The sequence below is a fragment of the Toxotes jaculatrix genome, chromosome 4 (genome assembly GCF_017976425.1).
Source record: "Toxotes jaculatrix isolate fToxJac2 chromosome 4, fToxJac2.pri, whole genome shotgun sequence".
In the NCBI taxonomy this organism is placed as follows: Eukaryota; Metazoa; Chordata; class Actinopteri; family Toxotidae; genus Toxotes; species Toxotes jaculatrix.
In genome coordinates this window covers 29,451,226-29,464,934 of record NC_054397.1, presented here as the reverse complement: position 1 = coordinate 29,464,934, position 13,709 = coordinate 29,451,226, and the positions used below count along the sequence as shown (strand labels likewise).

The 13,709-nt window shown below is 39.3% G+C and overlaps 1 protein-coding gene across 1 annotated transcript; it reads left to right on the top strand.

Annotated features, from left to right (window-relative positions):
* The first annotated feature begins 7,705 nt into the window (after positions 1-7,705).
* Positions 7,706-10,474, top strand: LOC121180337. The gene is made up of 5 exons (XM_041035654.1): positions 7,706-7,825; positions 7,956-8,327; positions 8,473-8,539; positions 9,533-9,698; positions 10,360-10,474. The coding sequence occupies exons 1-5, from the start codon at positions 7,706-7,708 to the stop codon at positions 10,472-10,474; spliced, it is 840 nt and encodes a 279-aa protein (XP_040891588.1).
* Positions 10,475-13,709: the final 3,235 nt, after the last annotated feature.

Below are 13,709 nucleotides of genomic sequence, written 5' to 3'. Positions count from 1 at the left end.
AGGAATCCTTCAATCCTACCGAGGGATTAAGAAAAAACTCAACAAGGATACCTGGTCAGAAAATATTACTACGATGACTTCTTTGTATCATTATGTTCAGCTCTTGGGTGTTTAGTCTGAAACCGGCATGAGGGAGTCACCTGCTGTGAACTAACCAGATGAAGAAATAAATAAAAACACTTAGCTTAAAAAAGCTAAATGCTACATAGAGCTCTTGAAATGAGTGTTGATGCTCAATGGGATCAGCAGAACAACAGATCTTTTTGCAAAGAAGTGAATTATTTGATTCAGTCTGTGGGTTTCCAAAACACTGAAAAATGGATTTAAACTCAATTACAAACAGAAGAGATTCATGTACAGTCTCTAAAAAAATTAAATAATTTTCTGAAAATGTTTTAGGGAATTTGTTGCTGATTTAAGGTGAAATTCCAACACGTACACCAAACTATTAACCAGTTAAAACTGATTTATGTAGCTCAGCCCGCTTCACAGAGAAGGCAATTTGGTATCTTCAGTGAGAAGGATTTTTCTTAAAACTTTGTTTTTAAGAGGAACTGGTTTTCCAAAAGACAAAGGCACCAGAAATGAACCACACACAATTGGGATGGCAAGATACAAAGGCTTGTTTGTTCCTCCAGCAGTGTGACTCTTTTATTTAGTTTTTCACCTGGGCCACAGCAGTTAAGACAGGAGAGGCCAGCAGGGGTTTGATGCAGTTTCCTTACAGTGTAGCCTGACTAGCCTGTCTATAGTTATAAGTTGTTGTTTTTTTTCCCATCTTCATTGTGGTGCACACACCTTTACACATTCCTCTTTTAAGTTTTACCTGAACACACACAAATATCCAATGCCCAGGTAAGCTATCTTCAAATAGCAGAATTGTTGAGTGGCAGGAAAGTTATTTCTCAAGTCATCTCTCTGAAGCAGACATGCAAAGAAGTTTGTAACATTCCTCAAAGAGATGCCGCAAAGACAAGCTACTTGACTGCCATGCTGTGTGTGTGTGTGTGTGAGAGAGAGAGAGAGAGCAAAAGAGGTGTCCTTGAATGGATGGATGGTGAGATAGAGGGCATTTGTGTGAGCAGCCAAGAAACAGAGGAGGTGACACTGAGGGGGGTTGGACACACCACAGCCAGTAATAGGGGAGGTGTTTCTGTGAGCCTCTGTGTGTGTTTGTGTGCGAGTGTTTTCACATGTTTGTGTGCCACGTAAGTGGACTCAAGATGACGTGGCATGATGTGTATGCTAGTGACAGTAAGGGAATGAATGATGATGATGATGAAGAGAGGGGTAAAAGAGGATGAGAGAGAGGAAAAAGGTAGCAATGGGGAAGAGAGAGAGAAAAAGTAAGAGATAAACATGGGGAGGGTAGTGAGAGAGACAAAGAGAGAGATGAAAGTGGAGATCGAGGGCAGATGATGAGGCCCCTTCGATGAAGATGCCATACCCAAACAGATGCCAGCTGTTTCACTGTGTGTCTGTGTGCGTGTGTGTGGGACAGAGTGTGTGTGTGAGTGTATGCAATCATCATCATGCTGTTATGAGCTCATTACAAGAACAGATCTGAAAGGACTGTTGATGATGATAGAGATGATGGTAATGATGATGATGATAATGATGATGATAACATGATGATCATAACAACAATATCTGCCAATCTTAGATCAGATTCATTCCGACCCATTGGATTTGTTTTTAGGTTAAAAGACGGCAGTGAAGGAAATCTTGCACTGGCCTCATCTAATAATACTCATCAAGGAATCACTATCAGATCAGCTTTGAATTTTTTGGTGCTAGTAAAGAAATATGACTGTGGTGTGACAACAAATTGACCACAGTTGGCTTTGTGTTTACTATAAATTAGAATAATATTTCCCATAAACCACATTGTAACTTTTTGTTTCTTGCATATAAAGGTATAATAACATATTCTAATGCAATACACTTTTTTTTTTGTCAAATTCAGCGACTTTCTCTTACGGTCTACCGGAGAGACTGCACGGTCTGATTGGGATAGAAATTCAGCTCTGGATCTATCCGTTGGGACAGGCCCACAACCCAAATGACAGGCACAGAGAGAAGGCCAGTAAAGAGGCTGACGGGGCCAGCAAAAACTTCATGGATTTTTCTGAAAATCCAACAACCCACCGATGCACAGACCGCCGGGATTTATCCTTGTGGTCCCTGATGGCCAGTCCAACTGTGGTGGTGTGACCTCCGTCAGTTCAACTACATTGAGGCAGATGCAGAGGTTGCTCTGATTCTGCAACACATTAGTCATACTAGCAGAAAAGTTGTATCTCTGTCTGGAGCTGGTGTGCCTGCTATTCGAAATGTCTCATTCTCTCTGCAGTTACCTTCACTGTGGCAACTGTAGCCACAGTTTGCTAATATGCAACTCAGCTAGCCTTACTTACATGTCTTGTTGTCTCATTGTTTGCTCTATATCATGGTATATGTATGTATAACAATAAAAAATTTTGCAATAATGGAAAAGGGTTTTAAAGGCACAATTTTTCACAAATGAAAATTCACATAGAAACAATCATTTGTAGGAATGTGATTTTCTGGTATTTCACGTGAGACATTACATGTGATAATACCAGTTTCACATGTAAAATCCCATTTTATATTTCAGTGTCCGAAATGTATGACAGCTGACTGTGCTAACAGGTGAATTTATCACGAGACAGAAGACAAAGGCACAAAGACAGATTCTTGAGCTTTCACATACACAGCCAAAGAGCCTAAATACAAGCCTAAAACCAACTTCAATAACAAAGTAAGTGAAACGTCAGATCATGTACTGTATTCCATGTCTCTCAACATCCCTGTCCCCCAGAGTGTCATGTTGATTTTACCTTCATTTAATTTTACAAATTTGAAAATATTCTCCAGTATTTACATAAATGTAAAAAAAAGGATGATTTGCATGGATGTCTTTGATTAAGATGGATGAAAAGCAGCAACCATTTAGAAATGGTATTGATTGGATGGCTCAGGAGAATAGAACAGACTAAAAACTGTGGGAGTGTGTTAATTTTCTTACTATTAAATCTTACTATTAAATACATGAAGTAAAATAATTCGATATTTCAGGAATATCCATCCAATAGTAGTTGAAACATTTCACTCTGGAGTAAAAATGTTTAACTAGGCACTAGGTAAATATATAGCAAACAACCAAAGGTGTTAAAACACATCATCTGGGAACCATGAATATCTTTACCACGTGCCAGTTCACTGAGTATATATGCATATATTTCAGCGGCTACTTGAAAACAAAAACTGATCAAAATCACTTGGAAAAAAACCTCTAGGGACCTTTAACATCAGTACCAAATCCATCCAACAGTTTTTGAGCCATTTCAAACTAAACTAAAAATGTCACCCTCATTTTGGCACTAGAGGTAAATCCAAAGGTCACCAAATTTATGACAATTCATTCTGAAGGGACCACAAATGTACCAAATGTCAAGGCGATCCAACTAATGGCTGTTGAGATATTTTGGTCTGAATGGTAGTTGAACAACCAACTTTGCCAGTGTGGCTAAAAATTACATCACATACAGATTGTGGGAGATATTGAACAATCAGAGAATGTCTTCCAGAAATCCCCAAATCTATACCAGTTTTCTTTCATTCTTTTTTTTTTTCATTTTCTGGCATCCCAGTAGAGTTAAATGCAGGTAAATGGATGAAACAGGGGCAAATCTGATTTTCTAAATTTCAGACCTTTCTAATGGCTGTGTTGATAGGTATAAAACACAGCCTGTGGGACTTGCACTCTGTTGCAGAGGTTCATTGCTGTGTTATTTTCCTGACTAAAGGTCTCACTCATGCTGTTTTATGTTACTTCATTTTCACAAACTCTTCCGTGTGAAAATTGGTTTTCTATGTCATTATAACTGTCCTTAAAAAGTGTTGGACTCAACTTGATGCAACTTGCCAACACCCTGAAGCCAACAGGTGAACTTATTGACCCGTGAAAAACTGCCAGTCAATACCAACAAACACCTGAAGCTCACAGGCTGGAGGGGTGAGATTAGATGGAAACCTAACAAGTGACTTTCTTGTAGCTGACATGTCTAACTCTGCCCATACTTGGGATTTAGACAAAGGGAAGATGGGCAAGAGAGGCATAAGATAGTGAAGATAATGACAGTCTCTCAAGCTCACACATTTCCCAGGACATAGAAGGACAAACAGATAGATAAGCAGACTGACAAGTGAGTATAACAACCTCACCAACATGTCAAGCCTCTGCTTGTCTTCTCTCTCAGGATTTAGATACAAGCAGAGATAGACAGAGAGGCAGAAAGACAGAGAAGAGCATTGCGGGCCTTGAGGGAAGCCTCGTTGCAGAGTCTGTTGATGCATTACAACATTTTATCATAACATAACACGAAAACTAAAATTCTAAATGTGCACTAGTGGCACCGAGATTCTAAAATGTACATGACACCAAATAATATAAAGGTGTTGAACAGAAATATCATACTGAGTCATGCCCAGTGGTGGAGCTAAAACTGTCAAGTTTGTCCTAAGGGTGATTGTAGGGAAAAGGCTACAGGGCAATTAAAATCAAAAGGGTTTACCTCACTGAGAGCAGGAATATGATTTTGAGATACAATATATTGTGCACAAGTCAGAATTGTGGCCTGTAGGGAAAAGACAGGTCACTGGGAAGACCACTCTTTGTATTTCACACATTTCCCACTAATAGTCCATGCTGATTTCATACAGTCATGACTGTTAGTTAACCCAATCACTGATTTCTTCCTAGGCTCTAAGACTAACTACAACAAAGCTGTAGTTGAGTTGTAGTTGTCACATATAGTATCTGAACATAAGAGTTACACGTCTCTCCATTGAAAATGGCAGACAGACAACAGCATACTGACACTTCTTGGCTGGATTTTTCACGTCACTGTCATGCAGAAAGGTGAACTGTCACCCTACTCCCGGGTTGTGTTCACTCTGTAGCAGGTTTTCTTCAAAAACCTCTCTGTATTTGGTTGCATTCATCTTTCCCTTGGTTCTGACCAGTCTCCCTGTCCCTGCTGCTGAGCAACCGCACCCCCCCCCCCCCCCCCACCATAGCTTGATGCTGCCCCTACCATGCTTCACTGTAGGGATGGTATTAGCCAGGTGATGAACGGTGCCTGGTGTCTGCCAGACAGACAGTGTTTGAAATTCTGCCCAAAGGGTTCAATAGTCCATGACAGTCCTTTAAATGCTGTTTGGCAAAGTTCAAGCAGGCTGTCAAAAGCCTTTTACTCAAAGTGGCTTCATTCTAACCACAATAAAGGCCTGTTTCATGCAGAGGACTTCTTAAACTCTCTTAGGTTCTTGGTCACCTCCTTGGCCAAGGCCCTTCTTGTCTGGTTACTCAGTTTGGTCAGACAGCCAACTCTAGGAAGAGTCCTGGTGGTTCCAGACTTCTTCCATTTCACAGTTATTGAGGCCACTGAGCTCCTGGGAACATTCAGAGCTTCAGAAATGGTTTTATACTCTTGCTGTGATCTATATCTCACCACAATTTTATCACAGAGGTCTACAGAGAGTTCCTTGGACTTTGGTTTTTGTCCTTACATGCAGTGTGAATTGTGGGACCTTGTCCGGTCTGAAAGGTCTGTGCGTTTCTAAACTATTTCAAATTAATTCAGTTTGCCACAGGTGAACTTGACTCATGTCAAGAATAATTAAAGCAAACAATGTGCACCTGACCATAGTTTGGAGAGACACAGCAAAGGCTCTGAATACTTCTGTAAATGAGCTATTGAGAGACTTGATTTTGAATACATTTGCAAAAATTTCTTAGTGTGCTGAAAGTGAAAGGGTTTACTTTCTTAAGCCGCTGTATATCCTGAGCTGCTCAAGGCATTTAAGGCTGACACACACTAACCAGAAACACTTTATTGCCATTTATGTTACACATACAAGGAATTTTAACATTAACTTACACTGTTAAAAATTACCAGCATTTCACAATAATTAACAGTATTATTTTACAGTAACTTGTTGTAATTAAATTTCCCTGTAATATCCCAATGAATACCTGTAAATACTACAGTATCCTTGGATTTTACAGCATTTAACTCTTATTTTATAGTAAAATCCTGCAATCTAAAACCTGCTGTTATATCACAACAAGGTCTGTAATATCACAGCAACACAGTAAAAAATGCAAGGATTTCACAACATTAAACAGCATTATTACAGTGAAATATTGTATTAAAATATGCCCTGGGAAGTCACATGACATAACCGAACTACTGTTTTGAACTGAAGGCGCCGTGTCCCTCTTCTCTTCTGGGCTGAATGGTGAAGGTGAGCAGCATGCATGTTTGCAGCACTTACACCCATGTTATTTTAATATGATAATATTTACTTTCAAATGAACGTTTTATCGCATGACACAGTTCATATTTTGTTAGCAAGTGCCCGAAATTGTTGAAAGTTCTCTTACAGCATTTGCTAATAGTAGTTAGCTAATAGTGTTAGTAATGACGAGAGTTTCGCTTTAATTTTTCATGTCACTATCACCGTTTAGACAAATCTAGTGTTTGTAAAATTTATAAAACCAATGATGGGACAAACATTACTAGTTATGTGTGCACACTTTTGTAATTAGTCAAGGTTATCATAGATTAGCCGGGCTAACCGTTAGCTGTTTAACATTAATAACTTAGTGACGGTCCATGAAAAAATATTTTTCCAGCGGATAGTTAGTTACAACGTGATTGAGCTAACTGGAGTAAGTTAGTCTCATGTCGTGTTCGACAACGGGAGGGTTTTAACAGCTGACATCCTTTGCTACTGCCGTTAGCTTAGCTCCCGCCGTTAGCTTTGCTACTGCCATTAGCTGTCTGTCAGCTGCAGCCACTGATGCTTTCTAGACACCGTGATTCCCCCAAACTTAATACCACAGATAGCGACACAAAACACACACACGCAGAAATAGTAATGTTTCTTCAATCATTTCAGATTTGTCTGAACGGTGATAGGGCATGAAACACATATATAGCTAAACTCTCGTTTGTTACTAAGTAGAAGAAGAAGAAGTAGTTGTAAACAAGGCGATTCAGGCTATGTGAGAGAAGAAAAGACGAAGAAAACCCGGTAATTCGCTTTTTTATTTGCATCCTTCGTTGCTTTTTTAAAAATTTGCAGCGGCGTTTCTTTTTATTTGCAGCAGGGTTTCTTTCTATTAGCAGTGTTTCTTTGATTGTGATTACCGGTAATCACGTTATCTACTACCCTTTGACATGAAATTTGTGTTGCCCCCCCCTTGCTTCCCTGTGATGGCTTGATTATGCCTCTATTCCAGATTAGACATCTCGATCCTGGTGTGCCTGTGTCACCCTCAAGAAATCGGTAGTTCCTGTTTGAGTGCTGGTGCAACTAAGGTAGTTAATGTTTCAATCACAAACATTCCTCTGTGTGTGTGGGGTGTTTTATTTCATTATAATGAAAAAAAAACAAAAAAAACCTGATATATATATATATATATATATATATATATATATATATATATATATATATATATATATATATATATATAGGAGTGAGGAGACCAATATGGGTATGTGGCAGTATACATGTAAAGTCTGTCAACATTTGATCGAAAGCATTGTATATGACAATGAATAACCCCCAACTTCTGAGCTATAACCGTCCCCAATAGTATTGTTACCCTGTGATGCCCACTCCTAGGTGTGTCAGGTGGGGCCCAGCAGATTTGCCAGAGGGGGAGACCGAGGCAACGTTGGAGAATATGAAGAGGGATCTGCTGAACATCTACTCAGGCATGCCATCTACTGTCTTTTTGGGTACTTTTGTTTGAACTTTAGTAATTGGTCAAGATCTGAACACTGTGTGTGTTGGGCGGCTACAAGACCAAATTGTTACTTGGGTACTAACAATACATTTGTATGTCTGTATACACGGAGGAAGGAGTGAAAGGGGCAGAGAGAGCAGAACCAATGATGGAAAAGACATACGTCATCCAGCGGAAATACCTTAACAAAGTGCCTGCTCCAGCGATGTCTGAGATCAAACAGGAGTGGCCATTTCTCTTCTCTCAGAAATGCCTATTCTCACACTTTGGCCTCCTGACGGACGTCAATGTCCTTCATAAGCTACAGGAGGCAATTAGTCGACGAGGACAGACCATCCTGGATTACTGTGCAACACTGGACAACCCCAAGATTCGTGATGTTCTGGCCTGCTATGATCCAGACTCTGACAAGGCTGCCTGCATCCTGCTGCTCCTAATGTTGTACTTCAAAGAATCGAAAGAGAGTTTGATTCTTGAAGTTGATGTAAGATTTTTTATTCAAATATTTAAAATGCAAAATGAGTGATTGCATTATCAACATTTACCTTGTATGATTTACTACCTCTGACCAATGAACAATATTTATCCTTTATCCTAAATCCATGCTATTGTGTGTTACTATGTTACAGCCATGTGCCACTGCTGTGGACGTCAATACAGCAGAACTCCCCAGCACCCCCTGCTTGATCATTCAAGGTAATGTTACTTTGATCTAGTATCGAATTTTTTTTTTATTCATTATTTTGTTTTCATTCTAGAAATCTACATGACCACAATAAATAATAATTATAATTATGGAAAATGGAAACTATTGTATGGAAAAATATTCAAGTTTCCAAGACTATTACCACTGTTCTATTTTCTAAAACATAAAATTATGAATATCTAAAAAAAGAAATGGATCAATCTGTTTTTAAGGACCTTAGCAGCGCACCTAAAATGTTTGTGTGAGAGCACACAGTAGGCTATGCGTCATAGACTGTATAAAACAGCAACGCGCTCATATGATAGATCCATGGCTACGTGTCCCAGAAAACATTTGGGCAGATTGACAAGTTGAATGCCCAGCCCTCTATTCTTATCATCCTCCAACCCATTGGCCCGCCCAGGTGTCATCAAGTTTCACTGCTGCTTCCACAGACGGGTGATGTCCACACTGTGAGCGAGCTATTCAAAATTCCTGTTTATGATCGTTGACAGAACTCGTTATGGGTAAATATAAATTCCCTGAGGACTGACTCATAAACCCCAAATATAAAGACTGGTTGGATAAGGATCAAATGGATAAAGAAAGCTAAATGCTGACTTTGTGTGAAATCGTTTGACATCTCCAACATGGGGGAGGCGGCGGTTGTGATTTGAATTTGTCTGGGTTTGGTCTTTATTTATTTATATGAGCTACATTACTTAGCTATAATCTTCTGTAAATTATTTGGTGACATAATGGCATATATATTCAGAATAATGAAAACAAACGATAAATTCCATAATTTATTTACATGCTACACATCTATTTACTCAAATGTCACAAATTATTAGATTTTTTTTTTTTTTTTTTACTGAGAAGTCTGGAAATTAGGGTCTGGAAAAAGTATGGAATTTTGACATTTCAAATGTGTAGGAACCCTGTGTATCTGAAGCAGATCGCAAAGTGCTCATAACACATAATGTTGTATCTGTTCATTTCAGGTGACATGATGAAGCCCTCTGGATGGCTTGTATCCATCGAGGGACATGTTGTGATGGGTCCACACCCTTTCTTTTTACATGGTGTAGCTGCTTTCTTCAGCAGCTATTATGTCTTCAACATTGAGTATCCTGCCGCTGGATCGTCAACGCTGGAGTTCATTCAAAGGTATTTTATAAAGATCACATTTAATCTTGTAATTCACATTATAGTACAGGCTTCCAACTCAATGATTGTCTTGAGGTTTAAATTGCTGACAAACGAGGTGCCTGAGGCTTGCCTGGTGAGACTATCCTGATCTTGCGAACTCATATTCAATTTCGCTCTGCAGATCAGTCTGGGTATCTACACATGTTATGCTGACAAATACCTGCTGGTCCAATCACAGCTGTTTATAGTTTTGGGGCAGGCTATGTGATTTCGAAACGTCTATTGCAAAATGCGAATGTATTGAATGAAGTAGAGGAAATTTTCTTTAAAAGCAGAACAAAATGCTCTCAGACCCTTAATAGAAAAGGATGTGTGTCATACTTTCAACAGGGTTTGGTTTAATTTACCAACTGGCCAATTGCATGAAGATGCATTTCAGTGGTGGTGCACGTTGATATGGCCTCTCATCAACCACTTTGCTTCAGGCAAACCTAACCTGAGGCACCTTGGCTAAAAATGGCTAAAAGAAATATGGTGACAGGAAGATCTAACAAGTTTGGATTATAAATCTATCAGGGTTTGATGTGGGAAAAAGCACAGGTGAACACCTTGATAAATGCTGCACGCAATACATACTGTAAGTCTATTTAAAACTGAAACTATCTTTGCTTATTAACAGGTGCTTCCTGGGGATCAACCCTGAAAGAGGCTCAAAGGCCAAGAAGCGGAACACAATGAACCCTCATGTGAGCACTCTTTTCAGGAAACTAATTGACTTTGAGTGGACATCATAGTTTTTTGCAGCAGTAGTTATCAGGCTCAGTTTTGAGTAGCCTGGTTCTTAGCTCGGTAGTTGTTTGCACAATTTCTCTGCATTTTCTGCATTTTAAGATGGTTTTTATGATTAGAAAGTTAAGAAGTTCTTGAAGGTCTTTAAGTTCTTGGCATTTGCTGTACATATTGTACTGTACTGCTATACAGTATTTATTTGTTATTAAATATTCTATTGGACTAACATTGACTTCACCTCAGAGTTGTTTGTAGGGGGGTTGGGGGGTTAATTGTACAATTATTGTAAATTCACAGTAAATGGAAGCTTCATCTGCATTACTTTTACAGTAAATTACTGGACAATTTTAGCATGACTTCCACAGTATACATTGTAAAAGTACAGGGCCTTGTTGTAATGATGTACAGCAAAAGTGTAATATCACAGTAATTGCTTTGTCATTGAAGCTGTAAAATTACAGTATACAGTTGTGCTTTTACAACAATGTATTGTAATATCACAGATATAAAATTACAGTAAATTGCTGTTAGTATATTTCACAGTATATTGCTGTAATCCTTACTGTGAAAGTCATGCAAAACTTATCCAATTATGTATTGTAAATTCACGACGAAAAATTTTACAGTGTAATCACTCCACGCTCAACTACAACTAGCTACTACAACTCAGGTACCCACACAGAGATGCATTCTTATAGAGGCATACAGGTACTTTAAGTGTGTAGTATCTTGCATCACCTCATCTTTAAATTATTTGACTAATGGACATACAGATTGACAGACAAAATTACCAACAAGATTCATCCTTAACACTAGCAGGGTGAAGAAAGACTACTGAGATATTTCTTGAATAATATCTTGATCTTTGTTTTAAAAAAAAAAAAAAAAAAAAAAAAAAAAAGAGGGGAGGGGAGGGGGGGGGGTGGGGGGGGGGGGGGGTGTCCGTGGCGCAGCAAGTTAAGTGTGCAGTTTTGGACCAGAGATCGGAGGGTCGCCAGTTCGATTCCTCGAGCAAGCACAATGGATATGGCTGGTGGTGAAGGAGCCCCCCCCCGGCTCTGCGACCACGGCCCCTGATCTAAAATGCAGTGAGCAATTTCCCCAGCTTGAGGGATTAATAAAGTATAAACTTAAACTTGATATGAGAGGTAAATTTGAAAAAAATCTGAATCGATAGGAAATGATGACCTGAGGTTGGTACTTGAGGAAGGGTCAAGGGGTATCATGAATGAATCATGAATGCTCATGGCATGTCATGGCAATCTGGACAAAACATTGGATATTGTCATCAAAGTGAAAAAGAAAAGAAAAAAAAAAATTAAAAATTGATGCTTTTTATGTTTCAAGGAAACATTCAACCAGACTGAAAGCCTCTCTTCCAGCCCCCATTCTCTGCACAGTCTTGAAACATCTGCCTGGCATCACAGCACTACAGCAAAACACGAGCCATACATCAATTTTACAACACACTATAAATCGTACCACCCCTCCACAGTAACATTCATTAAATCACCAAACGCTATTGGCCATGAACTCGTGGCAGCTTAACGGAGCACCCCCCCCCCCCCCCCCCCCCCCCCCCCCATCACGTACACACACATTTGTCTTTCAGAGGGAAACACAAATATTTGTGGGTCATAAAACAGGTCGCATTTGTTGTGGCAGGTTAATGGGACAACCACTGCAGGTTAATGTGAAGCGTTTTAGACAGATGCACAGTGTGATGCTACTCTGCTATTTGAATTTTGGCACAGATCTGTGACTACAAAAACATTAGTTAAAAAAAAATGCACCACACTAGACAAATGATTTTTATTATTATAAATGTTGAGGAAAGAAAGGTGAAATTGAGAGTGATTAAAATTTGTCCTGAAGCTGTGTGTGTGCTACATCTTACATTTGGGTACCACATTGGGATTATATGTCTTTGGTTTAGCACCACAAACAAATTTATTGTGAGGGTGCATCCTTTCAAATATCTAAATTTGGTCAATAACAGGGTTGGAAGCCTTATGCTCAACATGAGTCTGTGATGTACGGTATGAGGGATGGAGTGATTTTCCCCATCCAAAACTACTGAATGGTAAAAGGCCCTGTTTACCTTAATGATGTGTTGGGAGTGTGTCAGTGCAGTTTGCTGGTCCTTGCAAATCACAGTAACAGCCTGTCTCCTGCAGCTCATGTAGCCCGCACACTGTGTCTGATTCTCTTTTTGCAATCCCTCCCTGCAATGTTTAAATCAGATACACTGAAAACAGCACTGGGAATAGTCCTTTTAGCAAAGTCAGAGTTACAGTGGACAATAACAGTGATGTATGCTGACACGGCTAACCTCTGTGACAAATACAGTGCATTTCCTGTGGATGCTTCACAGTAGAGGTCTCAATGTGATTCACCAATGCCATATTTTAATCTGAAATAAGTGCAGTGGAATTATTAAGAAATTAAAGGAATCCAATTGTCATGATAATTAGAATCGTATCAGCAGCTGAATACTAAATTGAATCTGTGTTTCAAAGTGAAACATAAATTCAAAAATATTTTCAGAGCCAAATATTTCAGTGCAATAATTTCTCAATGTCAAGAGTATGTATTTAGTAGTTAGTAGATTCCTCTGGATTCATCCTGTGGAGGCCATATTTATCAATATGAGAATTCACATGTTTAAACAGTTTTCATCAGTAATACAAAGCTAATCTATAGAGGCGGGAAACTTGTTCTGTCACAGTGACTCTACTGTTCTCAGAGCTGGATGTATGTCTCCTATACATCAGATTTAAAAGTAACAAGGGCTGATCCCTAATGGCTCTCGGGGTGTGTCTTCAAAGTGTGTTTCTCCAAGCTCTCCCTGATTTTCTACCCGGCTTTCCAGAGGCCTAATCAAATGACTCTGGCCAAATGAGCCTTGGCATTTCACACCAGTTACACTGCTAACATCTACACCAAAGACGGCTGTGGATTAGTTTGTGTCAGGCAGGATCCTGCCAGTGGTGGGTCTTTAAATAGACCCCCTGCAGTTTGCAGACAACGCCAGCAAGGGTGCAGTGATTGTTCTGACCTCAGTTTGGCACCTCAAGCACATTTAAACACCTACAAAAGATGCCAGTGAACTTTTCTTTGGCTTCTGCTATATCTTTCGTTGTCTGTATCATTAAATGTGTTCATCAGAAATGTTTTTTTTTATGGAAGGAAAGATGTATGATCAAAAAGGTTTCATTTGGGTTCACACAAGTTTACTAC

What these genes read in the sequence shown, in the direction of transcription:
- LOC121180337 (XM_041035654.1), top strand. Translation starts at nt 7,706, where the DNA reads ATGCCCACTCCTAGGTGTGTCAGGTGGGGCCCAGCAGATTTGCCAGAG. An exon ending in GTTTGATTCTTGAAGTTGAT is followed by an intron (nt 8,328 to 8,472) that starts GTAAGATTTTTT and finishes ACTATGTTACAG; the next exon opens with CCATGTGCCACTGCTGTGGA. An exon ending in ACGCTGGAGTTCATTCAAAG is followed by an intron (nt 9,699 to 10,359) that starts GTATTTTATAAA and finishes GCTTATTAACAG; the next exon opens with GTGCTTCCTGGGGATCAACC.